Genomic DNA, 17415 nt, shown 5'->3' on the forward strand with positions numbered 1-17415 from the left:
GTAATTAACGTTTAAAAATTCGAGTAAAAAGCGCCTGAAACCTGCAATCCGCCCAGCACCGACAACTGAACGTCAGGTCAGCAGGGGAAGGTACAGTCATAAGCAAGAATCATTAAATACAGTGTGATTCTCTCTCTACGCAAGACAAAAGCCGTACCACAGAATCGAACCCTGCTGTTTTTGCGGGTAAAAAGACCCAGGGGCCATATCGCCGGACCCAAAACTGCTTTATGTGTGTTTATGGCTGAAACGAAGACAAGAAACGGAACAGCAGGGATTCCATTGTGCGGCACGGCTTTTGTCTTGCGTAGCGAGAGAATCGCCCTGTAGTAGAAACTTACCTCGTGCTATTCTGTTTCTCGGTACTGCAGCATTCGGCTTTCTCTTTTTGGTTATGACTGTACCCATCCCTGCTGACCTGACGTTCAGTCGTTGTAGCTGGGCAGATTGCAGGTTTTAGGCGCTATTTACTTGAATTGTTAAACGTTAATTATTGGAAAACAAAGCCGCAAACGCTATTTCGTTATTCTTGACTTTCGTCTTATTTTGATCCCTAGAATCACCACTTAAAATTTTGCACATCCTGTATACTAGCTGATGTTCGCGACTCCGTCTGCGTAAGAAGTCGAACAATTGAAACTATACTATGTAATTAAATAAAACTGACGATGAGCCTAATTCATAACAATAGACGAAGAAAACAAAATAAAGAAGAAATATTCTTGAATATCGTATCGCAATCAAAATTATTCATCTGCCGCGTAAAAAACTGATTAAATGAATATAGAAGTATAAAATATTCCTAATAACAGAGACACAGCCGTCAAGGACGTCTGCAATAACACGTCAACCGACGGCCTGCGTGCCTTATGATGTAGTTTTAGAGCCCCCGCAGACTGCAGACTTTCTATCGGCCGATAGTTTGATCGGGATCTTAATCAGTATGAAGATGTATGCAAGTGCGCATATTACAACGATTCTGTATCAGCCGATAAATAAGTTTGATAGGCTACACGATTGCATTCAAACTAAACTATCCATCTCTTTCCACCCTGTTTCTTCTTTCACCAACCCGAGTATTTAGTTGGCCCAGTGTGCGCGTTAACAGGCCAACACGACCAAACTATCGGCCGATAGAAAGTCTGCAGTCTGCGGGGACTCTTAATAGAATAGATTTTAGTAGTTTTAATAGAATAGATTTATTTGTTTTTAATTAAACATTTTCAATAATATCGTCTTTAGCCCTGCTCCTTGCAACCCTTTAAGGAGAGTTCTGAATAATTATCTAACACTATTTAATCATTTTATAATTTACAGTTTTCAATCTATGATTAATTGAATTCTTGAAGAAACCTAAACCAAAATGGCGACATATTTGGAAATTTCTTGCGGCCTCGTAGCAGTGTTTCTTGCATTCTACTACTATTTCACGTCGACCTTTAATTATTGGAAAAAGCGTGGAATCAGAGGTCCAAAACCCATACCAGTGTTTGGCAATATTATGGCACCAATGTTAGCAAAGGAGTCATTAGCAAACTTCTTAACGAATCTTTACACGAAATACAAGAACGAACCAATGATTGGAATATTCGTAAGAAGAGAACCCATTCTAATTATTCTTGATCCTGATATCATCAAGGATGTCCTTATTAAAGATTTCTCCAAATTTGCAAACCGTGGCTTCATAAGACATGAAATAGTAAGTAATAAACATACCTTTAACAAAATTTAATTCTATACTGAATTTTCGCCTATACTAACAATTTTAACAACTCTTTATTACGGTATGTACTATTATTTGTTAGATTTTCGAGAAAATTTTTTTAAGTTTTTTTTTTTTAATTAAAATTATTTATGTCAAATTGTTACTATATAATATAATTGTATTTAATCGAAATATTTTCCATCATCTTTTATGATTTAATATACCTCTCACATAATTTATGGATTCCATTACAAAACGGTAATGTAGCTTTTGGTATAACGTAGCCATTAATGATTTACAAGTTATTATTATTTATACAATAAATTTGTTTTGTAATGAATGATTCTGGTCCTTAATTGATCTACATAAATACAAACCTTATAGCTCAATTTCCAATGCTATAAGATCTATTGGAATCTAGAACAATGATATTAGAATAACATTATTAGAATACAGAATAACATTATTATGTTGGGGGCACCTATAATTAAGGCGATGTAACTGCTATCTTTATTTTATTTATAATATTTTATTTAACATTTTAACTAACCATTGCTGTTCTTAATCCCAAAATTTCAAAAAATGTCTCTTGCACCCCTTTCGTTCTAAATGCTTTATTTATATAATGATTATTCAGTTTCAAAACATTAGCAGTGACTTGCGCAATACCGAGCACAGTAAGCTTCCCCAGGGAAATGGTGTTACAGAGGAAGCAGCAATTCTTGATACTTTGATTTCGACAATATTAACATTAAAAGTGATTTAAAAGAAAATAACATAATTAAATATTACAAAATGTAGTATGTAACTGAAAACTACGAAGAACAAAGTAAATATGTACTTCAAACTTTCCCGGGTAAACGTTTATATGGAAATGGCAGAAAGCCGTCGCAAATCTATACAGTGTGTCCTATAAAGAGTGTTAATTCTGTGAAAGAGTGATCGCTGAGGTGGCTATGAACAACTTTTTCCTCTGCTTAGATGTTGGTTAAGGCTAAATTTTTGAATTATTAACGAAAAACACTGGCCAATTAAAGCGCGCGAAGACCGCGGGCTGAACCGCCAGTGTTGGCTACCGATTACGATCAAACTATGGTCAAAGAGGAGGTATAACAAGAGGCGACACTCCCGGCGGCACCTTTGATGTCGAGGTTTTGCTGTCCCTTTAAATGGGTAGTATCAACGAGCGGGAAGTTTGAATGAGTTGGATGTAATACTCTTTATAACTAGAAATTTCCCAACTGCTTCCGTGGGTAAACATCCCAGTGTTAAATATGTTTCTAATCCAGCTGCAACAGTCGAACTCAAAACCTGAGTTGCATATTTGACCCTCATCTTTTCAAAATTAGTTGGATATATGTGACTGTTTGTTAATTTAGGAGCTAATCTGTTATTTAATAATTTATCCTTATTATAAAATTGTTCTATATAAGACCATGAGGTCTTTTTGTTTGCCCAGTGAAATTCGTACTTTAACATATTGTTTCGGATAGACTTCATTAAATGTGGAGGATCAAAAATATAAAATAATTCCAAACCCCCTAATAAAATTTTACTATTATTTTCGGTGACGCCTAAAATGTGAAAACACACAGTAGAAAGTAAAAAACAGAAAACACACAGCAGAAAGTAGAAAACGGAAGAAAATCGCAGAACAAGGAACGATATCTGATAAATATACAAACCACACGGTTGTACGTTTCCAACAGAAATAACCAAGCCACAGTGCACTCCGTACCTACCTGGTACCTGCCAGGTAAGTACGGAAATTCCCGGTTTATGACGGTCTGAAATGCCATAAACTCTTGCTTTTTGGAGCATTCTGACAAAGAAGTTTCCACAATATAGGCTATGTACGCGAATCCACAGTACAAACTTATCGCGCGCTCACGACTGTTCACGGTCAAAACCGAAGATTGCCGAATGGCCCTTTAAATGGGTAGTATCACTTTGTCTCACTCTACAAGTAGTTTCTCTCTCAGAGTGTCGCCTCTTATTATACTTACTCTTTGCTATGGTCATGAATAAGACGGCGATAGCACGTTGGCACAATCTGCGGCTTTGTTTTCGAGGTATAAGGATTTGAAAATTGGAATATCAAATTCTGAAACGCGTGTTTCGCTTTCGAACAGTTGACAGCAGAACAGTTGGCCTATTCTCTAGTGTCCTTTTTGTCCGGACACTGATCCAGGATCTGCTAAGTTGTTAGCTGTTCGAAAGTATAACACTGGCTTCGGAAGTTGATATTCCAATTTCGCCTCCGAGGATGGGCAGGATTCCACGGAGGAGGAAACCCCCGGAAAGGACTGGAAACCTAAGGAAAGGAAGGCCTACGAGGAGGGTCAGAAAATCGAGAACCCGTGAAGTCTATAGAGATGGGAGGGGTGACCTTGAGACATCAACATTTTTCTTAAGCCTCGTACAGGTTTCAGGAATCAAGTACAACACTTTAAAATCAAGACGTTTATTAGACGAACGGTAAGAAGCGCACGCTGGTACTGACTACAGAAAAATCTGACAAGACGTTTTGGGGTACATGTATATATAGGGTAAGTGTGGGTAACCGGTGGTCAGAGGATGAGCAAAGTACAAGGGGCAGGATGAATAACTGGGGGAAGAAGCTAGATGAGTTAGGACTATGAGATATCAAGGTACAAGGAATAGGATGACTAACTGAGTACAGGAGGCTAGATGAGCTGGACCTATGACTAGGATATGTTTGTGTTGGGATATCTTTGTTGGCGGTGAATTGGTCATACAACAACCCCCAAAAATAAGACCGGAGGATATAAACACCCCCGCAATACAAAAATGAAGCAGTTTTTAGTCTCGACTCTCAAGTGACACACGTGTCTCATTTATTTTCCTTGAACGTAGAAGTATTGACGGGCTTCACCCGTTAACGGTTTGTTAAGTTTCGTTACGTTTTCCCCGTAACAAGTTAGACAGGTCTGCACTAGAGCATTTGTGCGTCGAAAGCGTCCGTTCGGGCAAACATGCTCAAGTCTGTACGAGGCTTTAGGGAAGCCTACTTTGCTCGACACTGTACATTGACACAATATTCTACCATGTGAATGATAAATCAAATTATTTAATGAATATAGGCAGAACCGTTATCTCAGCACCTCTTTGCTCTGGAGGTCGAAAGATGGCGTCCGCTAAGAACTCAACTCTCTCCAGTATTTACATCTGGCAAACTCAAAGGAATCTTTTCCCTGATTCTTGATTGCGCTAAACATTTGGAAAAATATATGGATACTTTAGTACAGAAAGGAGAACCCATCGAAATCCGAGAAGTAGCAGCCCAATACACGACTGACGCGATCGGTAGCTGTGCATTTGGAATTGAAATGAACTCGATGTCGGAAACTGAAAGTGAATTCCGCAAAAGGGGCAGAGAAATCTTCGCTACTAACTTTACAGCACTTTTGAAGTTCAGAATGAAAGAATGTATGCCACAGTTATATAATTTACTTGGTTATGTACTTCCTAAGGATAAAACAATGGCATTCATTGAGAGAATCACTATAAGTACGATGGAGTATAGGAAGCACAACAACATAGTGAAATCAGATTTTATAAATACACTTTTGGAGCTGCAGAAACATCCTGAAAGAGTCAGCGGTATCCGTAAGTTTTATTAATGTTTCAAATTCTCTTGGATCAGTAATTAAATTATAGTGATTAAATTATACTGTTCAAAACCTATTTTAATTTAACGATATCGACTGGTGTAAGTAAGTAGGAGCCGGGATGAGCCTACCCCTTCCTCTAAAATGTGAATTGGTTACTCTCCAAAAATGTAGAGTGGTCTCTCACACTAGCATTTTAAAATCAGAAAAATCCAAAATTCCGAAATTTCAGAATTCCAGAAATTCAAAATTTCCAATAATGCACCCCCAAAAATTCCTAATTAAATCAATGAGGATGTCTGATAAGCGTTTCACATAGGCTACCCTGAAATCATCGAGATTATTACATTTAGATCAAATTCATTCTGTTAAAGCACATTTACATAAAATTTATGGTTCCAACTCTCCAAATAGTTTTAAGATTCGAATTGTTATTGAACATTGCGAAATATAAAAACAATTAAAATTTATTGCACAGTATTAATTACGGTTTGATGATCAATGTTTTGCTACAATAATATTTTGTTCAAACTACATGTACGACTGATTTGACTTGATGTTACTATAATTTGACTTGATTTTCGTCAAATATCATACACTGTATTACTCCTTCTTTCTTTAGGATTGACGGACACTTTACTGGCTGCACAAGCGTTTGTGTTTTTCGCAGCTGGTTTCGAAACTTCATCGACAACGATAGCCAATGCTATTTATGAATTGACTCTAAACCAAAAGATACAGAATAAATTACGAGAAGAAATTAAAGAATTCGACGCGAAAAACAACGGGGAATGGAAATACGAAACTGTCAAACAGATGAAGTACCTGGATAAAGTTTTTCGAGGTAAGTACTATTTTTTAACCGACTTCGAAAAGGAGGAGGTTGCTCAATTCGATCAGTATGTGTTTTTTTGTGTGTGTTCACCGATTACTCCGAGATGAATGGACCAATCGGAACGAGACCTTTTGCATCTTGTAGGGTATGTCTTCCGATTGGTCCCATTGAAAAAAATTTTTCATTTTTTCATTATTATTGCAAAATACAGGAAGTTGTTAATGTCAAGATTGGACGATTTCAATGACCTTTTAATATGTTTTCGGGGACATGATTCTGAACAACTTTTTCATTATGCATAATTAACGGAAAGCTTAAGTTTCCGAGATATTCGTGAAAAACTATTGTTGCTACTACATTGAATTCTACGTATGCCTACGTGTCTCTACCGGCGTATGAGTCAGCATGCAGTTGCCGATTCTCTACTGAGATCAGGAGATCAGGAGATCAGGAGACTCGATAGAGTCTCCACGCCAAGTAGTTTAGGCCGAAGGCTGGTCTGCCGGCGACTGCGAGACTCTACTTCGTGAGTATATTATCCCGAAGCAGAGCGTTTTGAGCGTTATGCAAAAAATAATTTGCTATTGCAGAAAAAGTACGCAACTGAACTTCATTCTAATAACACAATCTGCTTCGGCTTGTCTTTCTCTTTCTTTTGAGCCCAATAACACCTCAATCGGTGCATTTATTTATGAGATATTAATTGTTTTTTCATCGATAAATTTCGATCAGTTTTATTAATACCTACGTCATGCCTACGTCAGCGTGTATTACACATTTTTGCTGCAAGAGGCGCTGTTAGCACTGTGGGTTACGTTACGCACATGCGCCGTTACTGATATTCGCGTTGGTTCAACATCATGGCGTGCGATACTCTAACTATGTTAAGATCGTATTGCGACGGAGCGGCATCAGCCACGTCAAGGCGGCGCGTACAAAATTCAAAACGGTAGTACATCGGTCGTCTATGCATCTATATACAGGGTGATCCTCTCGCTACGCTACCCAAAGGAATTGTCGCCACAATAGAATGTAGAAGTCGACATCCCATTTCTGTCATCGCTTACTTGACCCCTGCAACGAAGACGGCTGTGTGCGTGAAAATGTGTGTAATGAAGAGAAGAGTCCCATTTTGGCCGCGTTCAGACTATGCAACTTAGTTGTACAACTTTCCGTGCAACTTCGGGTCCGAATTTTTGTGTTTCTCGCCGTGCCTGTACCAGGTATGCCGCCCGAGAAAGGAAATGATTTTCTCTTGTAAAAATACCAACTTCCGCATTTTTTATCAGACCTTTGCGGAAGCGACGTCAATCGATTCCTTATGTTTTTGCGATCAAAATGAAACCAAACGCGACATAAGTTGGACAATAATTAACCAAGTTGCGTGAAAAATCAAAATGCATAATTAAAAGCCAATTTCGTTAAAAGTAGTCTGGTTTACGTGATATGAGGTATCATTTTAATCGGGAGAACACCAGCAATCCATTGGTACCACTTTCATACCGATGCGATGAAAAATAAAGAATTTGATGTTTTGAAAAATTAATGCGGTCGGTCGGTTCGACCTTAGGCCGCCGAGCGCCTACCGGGGACCCGTATCCGGTATGTCGTGCGAAAAAGAAAATGGTTGTTTTCTCTTGTCGCCTAGCATTTACCAGCAGCACAGAAAATTGCAAAGGAAAGGAAGGTGGGCTCTGCTGGTTATATCCTCATAGAGCCCGCCCAGTTTTAAACACAACCGCTGTTCCAGTGGAACATAGAGTAAATAGATAAACCACATAAATACATAGATATATTGGTGATGCTACAAACGATTTTCGGTCTTTTAAAAACGACCCAATAGAAATATGTATTAAAGTATGCCGTTAAATATTCCAAATATAGGTTAATTAGAGATACGGACCACCCTCCGATGACCTTGACCTTGACATATGTTGTCAAGGTCACCCTCCTGAGTGACCTTCAGAAGGTTTTAGCCGTCGCCCGTTTTTTATTAAAAAGTTATTAACCAATAAAGTTTCGAAAATATAGCAGTTATTTTGAGTATTAAAACGCATAATGGTTTGCGCAAAGCGTTATAAATATTACCGTAAGTTGTCGATTAATATGCTATGTCATGATAATGAATTGCCCTCGACAAAGATTTCTGGAAAAGGAGCTGAATATTTCATCATGCACAGCAGTTGATTGGGTGAACTTTTGCCAAGAGATAATTAATTTATTTCCTAATGATTTTATTCGTAAATGTACATATATAATATTTGAATACAACAATGTGGCATTTTAGCTCACGAATAAATGGTTGATGTGCAAACAAAATCCAATTGGTGGAAATGGAATCATCGTCGAAATTGATGAAGCTAAATTCGGACGTCGAAAATACCATCGTGGACGATTGATCACAGGACAATGGCTCTTTGGTGGTATACAACGGGGCACGAAAAATATGTTTGTCGTGCCAGTTGTATCTCGTAGTGCAGAAGTGCTACTACCCTTAATCGAAAAATACATTGCTCCTGGGTCAATAATCTACAGCGATTGTTGGAAAGCTTATAAGAAAATCGACAAAAAAATATATCAACATAGCGTAGTCACCCATTCTGAAAATTTTGTTGATCCAAATACGGGTATCCATACCCAAAACAGAGAACGCTTATGGAGAGATATTCGCGGAGGTATTCCACAATATGGTCGTAGAAAATACCATTTTCACCATTATTTAGCAGAATTTATATTTAGAAAAACATACGATTTCAACGAACGGTTGGATGAATTTTTTGAAATAATGTCTACTATGTACCCTTTAACGGAAAATATAAATGAATAAATGAATTAAATTTATTATTATTATTGAAACCATACATAGATGTGATAGGTTAGGTTAGGTTATATATTTAAATCCGGCCGACGCTGGGCGGCCGGCAACGCTTTCTCCAAATGATAGTGTTGTTTAAATAATAACGAAAGAGTTGCCAGCCACCTTACGGCGGCCGGATATAAATATATAACCTGACCTAAACTAATACATCAATAATATTCACTTCTAATTGAGTTTTAATGGACATTTCCACCTTAATTCTTACAAATCTGTTTTGGTTAATAACTTTTTAATAAAAAACGAGCGACGGCTAAAACCTTCTGAACGTCGCTCAAGAGGGTGACCTTGACAACATATGTCAAGGTCAAGGTCATTGGAGGGTGGTCCGTATCTCTAAATAATTACCTCATTTTTTACTGACGGGGACGAAGGGAGTGGTGCTAAACGAAATGCAACTTGTTGAGATGGTTAATAGTCATTTTATTCCATACATTCGCACCCTTCCATACAAATGCACATTCATTCCTTTAAAACTAACCTTTAAAACTAATCATTAATACTAACTATACAAATTATATATATACAATTATTTACAAACAGTTTTTACATATGTTTTTACTGCACGATATATGGTGTCTGTGTAGTGTCATAGGTGGAAATGTATTGTATCGGTTGGTAAGAATGTAATTGTGTGGGTGGTACAATGTATGGTGCATGTTGTGTGAGTGGTGGTGTGTACGGTGCAGGTTGTGTGGGCGGTGGAGTGTTCAGTGAGGGTTGTGTGAGTGGTGGAGTGTTCGATGCGGGTTGCGTGGACTGTACAACGTATGTTGCCGCGCTTGCGATCTGTTTGTATTTATTTAAAATGTTATTTATTTCTTCTTGACATTCAGTTGCCAGGTACGGGGCGAGGGCGCGCATCCGCTTGGCTCTGAATTGGCCATACGCGTCCCAATCGTCCTCCCTGGACTCGAATGCGTGCAGCATTTCTGCTATTTGCTGTAGCTGGTTCACTGCTCCAGTCAGTTGCTCTACTTTTCTCCTTTTCCCGGGATTTGAAGTTCCGGCAAAAGACGGCGCGGGTTCCATCGGCGGCGTTTCCTCCGCCGAAGTCCCGGATGGATCTGCGCTGTCGGAAGTTGGCAGGCCGGTACACCATCGCGATGGTGCCGCATTTGGATATGTCTGAAAGAGCGCGAGAACATTAACACTTTTGCACACGAGTAGAGCACATAAGAACAAAATGTATACTACTGATTGCAACAGGATGCATTTAAATGAGCAGTAACTTACCAGTGTGCTCTGCGATTCTCTTCTCCTTCGCGTGGGTCTCATGAGTTGATCCATGATGTGCACCCACAGCAGCCGTGGTGTATATACTTCTTTGGCCCCCGCGCCTGACCTCATGGAGGCCTCCATCTTCCTCATCTCATTCTGGTACTTACTGTGTACGGAGTATTTTTATTTTGTGCTTAGCTTCAACCGTGTCATCGGTTGCCAATCCCTGAACTAGGATCTTCCAAATAGAAGAAAAGTTTTTAATTTTGCGCCTCCTCCGAAAAGGTTGAAATGTATTTAGTATCCTATTTAACGATTAAGTTGACTTTATTAATAACTGTAGAATACTGGTATAAATGAAATAGAAATTATTTTACACTTTTTAGTGCATTTCGAAGTCGGTTTTTTTTGTTAAAAATTATTTTATATTTCACTTGAATAACAACTTGCACACTATTTGATTGTAGCATATTTTACACATCAATACAAATGGAAATATAAAATAGAATTACTGCAGGATTATATTCACTATATCTTAGTAAATTGTTTCTTGATTTGTTTACAGAAACATTAAGGAAATATCCGCCTCTACCATTTTTAAGCAGAGAGACAACGGAAAGTTACACGTTCGAAAACCCGAAGTTGACAATTCTTAAGGACGCCAAGGTATGGATACCTCTATTTGCAATTCACAGAGATCCGGAAGTTTACCCAGATCCAGACAAATTTGACCCCGAAAGATTCTCAGAAGACGCAGTGAAAGTCAAGCACCCCATGCACTACATACCCTTCGGCGATGGCCCAAGAAACTGCATTGGTACGTATAAATGAATAATTTAATTATAAGCTCGTGATAGATGACATAGTGTCTGCAAAAAATGATATTTATTAATCCTATCATGTTTCAAAAGGTATAGAGTATTGAGCAGAGTAGGCTTCCCTAGGGAAAATGGCGTTAGAGAGCAAACAGGAATTCTTAAAATCTTAATTTTGTCGATATTAATACTAAAAGTGATTTAAGAACAGATAACATGATCTTTTATTATTAAATGTCATAAAATTTAGTACATATTAAGATAATGTGAATAATGAAATAAACTTGAACTTTATGCGTAAATGGTGTAACTGATCTAGAGTCGCCACTGCAGGTGAAGTGGCCACTTGAATTTTTAATAGTACAGTAATGCCTCTGACGTTGTCTGTAATCTGGGAAGCGAAAATGGACAATACGAGTAGAACAGATACTACTTCTCGAATCTCACGGCATAAAAGCCGTAGCAGCTAACAAATTAACAATAGTTTAACTTTTTTATTTCTAAATTTTTCTGCATGTAAATTGTTTTAACATATTGGTACAATTCTTTTGATTAAAATGAGACCAAACATTGCATAGTTTGGGGATTTTCCTTTGTACATAAAATAAGTAAATATGATCCAAATTATAACGTATTTGGTCTTATTTTAACTAAAAAGGTATCAACAATATGTTAAACAAATTTATCGGTAAAAAAAGTAAAATTAAGAATGCTATATTGCTTTACTATAAACTGAACTCTCATCAAAGAAGTCGTGTCGCGTGTTGCGTAACTTCCAATGAAGAGAACATGAACGTCGGATGTGACATAGGCGTAGGAAGAAATCGGTGGACACAGTTTTATAGGGAGATGAGAAGTTGACGAATGCGGGTACGATTGGTCGACGTCGGTAAGTCACTTCTCACGCAAACGCCTTCTACATTGTCGAGCGCTATTGGCCAATGCGATCACACACTAATCGCGTCGCGTCGCCTGACAAAGCGAGATGGTACGAAGTCAGCATTGCGGCGAACTTTGAATGAAGTTGAAGTTGAAGAGAGGGACTGCACAGGGGCAAAGGCAGCACTTTGCACGCTCCGCCCTGTCCCCACGTTTGATCCTCGCGTAATCCACACCATTAGACTTTAGCGGCACGCTCTTACATAGGCGTAGCAATTCCGTATTTCCGAGGGGGATAGTACTAAACGAAATACGAAAACTGTACTGTATTGTTAATAGAAGTCAATTACTTTTCCTTACATTTGCAGGGTATTCGACAACAGGTGGGAGATTTTTTAAGAGGTGATTCTAGGAATCAAAATAAGACGAAAATCAAGAATGACGAAATAGCGTTTGCGGTTTCGTTTTCCAGTAATTAACATTTAAAAATTCGAGTAAAAAGCGCCTAAAACTCGCAATCTGCCCAGCACCGACGACTGAACGTCAGGTCAGCAGGGGTGGGTACAGTCATAACCAAGAATCATTGAATAGTAGAAACTTACCTCGTGCTATTCTGTTTCTCGGTACTGCAGCATTCGGCTTTCTCTTCTAGGTTATGATTGTACCTACCCCTGCTGACATGATGTTCAGTCGTCGGTGCTGGGCACATTGCAAGTTTTAGGCGCTTTTTACTCCAATTTTTATATGTTAATTACTGGAAAACAAAGTCGCAAACGCTATTTCGTCATTCTTGATTTTCGTCTTATTTTGATCCCTAGAATCGCCCCTTGAAAAATCTCCCAGCTGTTGTTGAACGCCCTGTATGTATATAACAAAATTAAATGTTCTGAATAGACTGAACTTAGAGTTTTATGACAACGATTTGAAATTATCTGCAAATTGATTTCCAATGTATTGCAAAGATATAGAATTTAAAATTTTAAAAGGGAAAGAGAGTCTTGAAGCAGAAACATGTAACCTGTTTTGTGACATTTTTATTTGGTTTGTAGATGAAACTCTATAATACGAGTCTACGCCCATGGTTTAAAATTTACCGCAATACAGACATGGTCTCATTTCACTTTGTGTCGTAGCGTCTTTGTCAGGCGACGCGATTAGTATGTGTGACCGCATCGGCCAATAGCGCGCGACGATCTAGAATGCGTGTGCGTGAGGTGTGACTTTGGCCGCGTTCAGACTATGCAATAAAGTTGTACAACTTTCCGTGCAACTTCGGGTCCGAATTTCTGTATTCTGTGTACCAGGTATGTCGTCCGAAAAAGGAAATGATTTTCTCTTGTAGAAATACCAACTTCCGCATTTTTTATCAGATCTTTGCGGAAGCGACGTCAATCAATTCCTTATGTGTTTGCGATCAAAATGAATCCAAACACGACATAAATTGGACAATAATTAACCAAGTTACGTGAAAAATCTAAATGCGTGGTTAAAAGCCAATTTCGTTAAAAGTAGTCCGGTTTACGTGATATGAGGTGTCATTTTAATCGGGAGAACACCAGCAATCCATTGGTACGACTTTCATACCGATGTGATGAAAAATAAAGAATTTGATGTTTTGAAAAATTAATGTGGTCGGTCGGTTCGACCTTAGGCCGCCGAGCGCCTACCTGCGGCCTGTACCCGGTATGTCGTGCGAAAAAGAAAATGGTTGTTTTCTTTTGTCGCCTAGCATTTACCAGCAGCACAGAAAATTGCAAAGGAAAGGAAGGTGGGCTCTGCTGGTTATATTGTCATAGAGCCCGCCCATTTCGAAACACAACCGCTGTTCCAGTGAAACAGAGAGTAAATAGATAAACCACATAAACACATAATTCGGAAGGATCGCTCTTTCCGAATATATATATTTCTATTGGATCATTTTTAATCAACCGAGAATCATTTGTAGCATCACCAACATATCTATCTATTTATGTGGTTTATCTATTTACTCTATGTTTCACTGGAACAGCGGTTGTGTTTAAAAACGGGCGGGCTCTATGACAATATAACCAGCAGAGCCCACCTTCCTTTCCTTTGCAATTTTCTGTGCTGCTGGTAAATGCTAGGCGACAAAAGAAAACAACCATTTTCCTTTTCGCAGGATATACCGGATACGGGTCCCCGGTAGGCGCTCGGCGGCCTAAGGTCGAACCGACCGACCACATTAATTTTTCAAAACATCAAATTCTATATTTTTCATCGCATCGGTATGAAAGTGGTACTAATGAATTGCTGGTGTTCTCCCGATTAAAATGACACCTCATATCACGTAAACCGGTCTACTTTTAACGAAATTGGCTTTTAACTATGCATTTAGATTTTTCACGTAACTTGGTTAATTATTGTCCAATTTATGTCGCGTTTGGGTTCATTTTTATCACAAAAACATAAGGAATCGATTGACGTCGCTTACGCAAAGATCTGATAAAAAATGCGGAAGTTGGTATTTCTACAAGAGAAAATCATTTCCTTTTTCGGGCGGCATTAGTAGGTACATAGAACAACATTGGGACAACGTGAGGCATTACTGTATAAATGAAATTTTTATTTCAAAATATTAACTTTGTATCAAAATATGAGCATTACAATCAGAAAAAGAAATAAAGTCCATTAGTTTTAATTTAAAAATGATATTAAATAGTAAAGATTTTAAACTCTGGAAAGTTAAAATTAGTGTTTGTCTCGTTAATCAGAAAATATCGAATTAAATTTATATTTAATGTTTATGGACAAAAGAACGAAAGCTGAACTATTATGCCTTTCAAGTAGTGAATCAGTTTTCCAAATTTGACGTAAAATCTTATTCCGATTAAAAGGAAACACCATTCGGGGCGTTAGGGACACTATGATTGGGGTGGTATAGCTATTGATTTCTGTGGCCATTGATTCTGTTTGCCGGTGTGAAATCTAGCTAAATCTTAATTTCAGAAAGAACGCAGTGACACTGAAAAATTCGACAACTATACAAACTTATTAAAACTGTTTTTAATTATTTATGTCATAAAGTTTACTTATTAAATTATCAATTATCAAAGAAATACTAAAAAGTATAATAAAAAACTATTGCGACCATAACGCCCCGTAGTAGTGGCCATGTTACCACGCTTGTGGGGCGTAATGGCCAAAAATTACACTTTCTAAATACATTGTCATTAAGATTACAAAGTTCATGAAGTTATTCACAAAAGACAAGATGGAATGAGTTAGATTAAGGATTATGGATTGTTTGAAAGCCGTTTGCTTTTTCATTTCTGATTGCTAGATTACTTAAAAAATTAAATAAATTTATAGTGACCATAATACTCCACCTTCCCCTATATGTATGTAGCAGTCTCTCCTTCCTTACATCGTCATTTTCCTCGGGACCGCCTCTGGGTAGGCGTGGCCTACGGTGAGATTCCTGAACTTGAATTCGCGAATCCTGGAAAGGATTTTGTGGAGCCAGCGGCCCAGTCCCTTTACCTCTGCGCTGCGCCGCGCCGCGCGCGCCGTTCAGTTTGTCGGTGCTCGGCAACTTAGCTGCAACGAACAGTACCTACAGTAAAGACTCGATAAGTGTTCGAAAGGATCTACATATTCGTTAAGTGTTCGCGGTTTATCCCCACCACTGGGGAGGTTCCCCCTCGGAGAAAGCCCGGGAGCAATATGACAGGGCGCGGCTTTCCTTTGAAGATCTGTGTCGCATTTGTATCGATGAGACAACATTAATGCAGCGATGAAAGTTTTTTACTTATTAACAATTCCATTAACATATTGGTGAGATTTTCCTGATTAAAATGAGACCAAACACGATATTGTTATAATAATTTTAACTAATCTGAATAATATTAAAATAATTTACTTTCTGTGAATGCTCACTTTATATACTAAATTAACGGCGAATGAATAGCAGCAATGATTAGGTCGTTTCTATAACAAGAGAAGTTAACAATTTTTTGTTTCGCAATTAATTACATGTGATTTCTAATTTTCTTATTAGTTGACTTTCGTTGATGACCGGTCGGTTTACAAATCTTCTAACTTATAGAGACATTTTTAACAATCTGAGATTACTCCGCGTGAAGTACTGTTATTAATAAAATACGCAGGTACCGTCCTAAAATTTGGTGAACGGAGTGTAGGTAATAAAAATTCACCCTCTAGGTCTGCGCTCCTAAAAATAGAAATTGATTTAAATTCAAACTGGACGCTTACTGTCATAAAGAAATATAGTAATTTAGAATTTCCGATTTTACTGTACGACGAATAATTCGACGATGTCATGCTGTTTCCTGCAGGCCTCTTACCAGAAAGCACCCTAATGTTTCCCGTCTGGTGGCCAGTTTTTTAGAAATAATATTTTCCTAGTTTATAGGATGGGTTGATTACCATCCCTAAAATTTCTTATTCGAAACAGTCATCCCCCCGATACTCAAACGCTACGTGACTTCGAGACGCTAGTCATCATTGAGCATCTGTACATTTTCACCTGCACTTCGACTGGTCACTCACGGTCTAAGTACGTGCCATAAATTACCCCAAAGCTGAATAGTGCCAGGCTAACTGACCTCGCCGGCCCTTAAAGATATATCGTCATTAACACGTGCATCCTTCCACCCTTCCACTCAACCTTGAAGGCGGTGATTTTTTCATGGGCGTTGCCAAAAACCAGGAATTTCACTAAATCCTTATTGGTTAACGTTTAGCTACCTATCAGAAATAAGAATTTCGTACATTTTTCACCCTCATGGAAGGGGCAGGAAAGCTAGAACGAAATACTCGTGGCACAACGAGGTTCACTTGAATATCAGCGTTCATTGTTTAATATCCAAAGTTTTAAGTTCAGAGTGAAGTATTTATAGACAAATTGTGCATTTTTCAAACATATTTATTTCAAAAATATGTCTACTAGAAAGGTGAATTTGTCTATGCATCAACGATTGCAAATTCTGGAAGATTTAAAAACGTTATCCGTTGCAAACGTTGCTGTAAAGCATTACGTGCATCCGATAACAATTCGTCGGATAAAAAGGAATGCTGTACGTATTGAAGAATTTGCATCAAAAACTAAAGGACTGCGGCAAAGACAAAGAGTGAGAAAACCGATGTATGAAGAATTGGAGCATCGTTTGTTCACTTGGTTTACGGAAAGGAGAACGCTTGGAGATTTCTTGACCGATGCTGTGTTATTAGAAAAGGCTGAAGAATTGAAGCAGGACATGGCATCATCTACAAACTTTAAAGTCAACAAATCATGGCTTGCTAACTTTAAACGGCGGCATAATATTCGCTTGATTAAAGCGTATGGAGAAAAGGCCAGCGCCAATGAAGATGCAGCCAAGAGTTTTGTTCAAGAGTTGAAACATTTTATTGAAGACAATGATATTAATCTGGAGAATATTTACAATATGGATGAAAGCGGGCTGTTTTGGAAA

The 17415-nt window shown here is 38.2% G+C and overlaps 2 protein-coding genes across 5 annotated transcripts in view; one reads left to right on the forward strand and one right to left on the reverse strand.

Moving 5' to 3' along the window:
• The window catches only part of LOC114881379 (probable cytochrome P450 6a14), a 28417-nt gene that overhangs the window by 7818 nt on the left and 3184 nt on the right, over positions 1-17415 (forward strand). For 3 of the 4 annotated variants that reach the window (XM_046288679.1, XM_046288677.1, XM_046288678.1), the window contains 4 exons: positions 1318-1699; positions 4810-5335; positions 5960-6181; positions 10834-11085. In XM_046288679.1, coding sequence (XP_046144635.1) covers positions 1364-1699; positions 4810-5335; positions 5960-6181; positions 10834-11085 — 1336 coding nt within the window. In that variant the 5' untranslated portion in view covers positions 1318-1363. Of the gene's footprint in view, positions 1-1317; positions 1700-4809; positions 5336-5959; positions 6182-10833; positions 11086-11179; positions 11312-17415 lie in introns of those variants that run through there. The other variant, XM_029198145.2, reaches the window with a different exon arrangement.
• Positions 9413-10560, reverse strand: LOC123988465. The gene is made up of 2 exons (XM_046288684.1): positions 10284-10560; positions 9413-10175 (listed from the first exon to the last, which is right to left on the reverse strand). The coding sequence occupies exons 1-2, from the start codon at positions 10416-10418 to the stop codon at positions 9606-9608; spliced, it is 705 nt and encodes a 234-aa protein (XP_046144640.1). The 5' UTR covers positions 10419-10560; the 3' UTR covers positions 9413-9605.

This window comes from Osmia bicornis, chromosome 14, assembly GCF_907164935.1.
Source record: "Osmia bicornis bicornis chromosome 14, iOsmBic2.1, whole genome shotgun sequence".
NCBI lineage: Eukaryota > Metazoa > Arthropoda > Insecta > Hymenoptera > Megachilidae > Osmia > Osmia bicornis.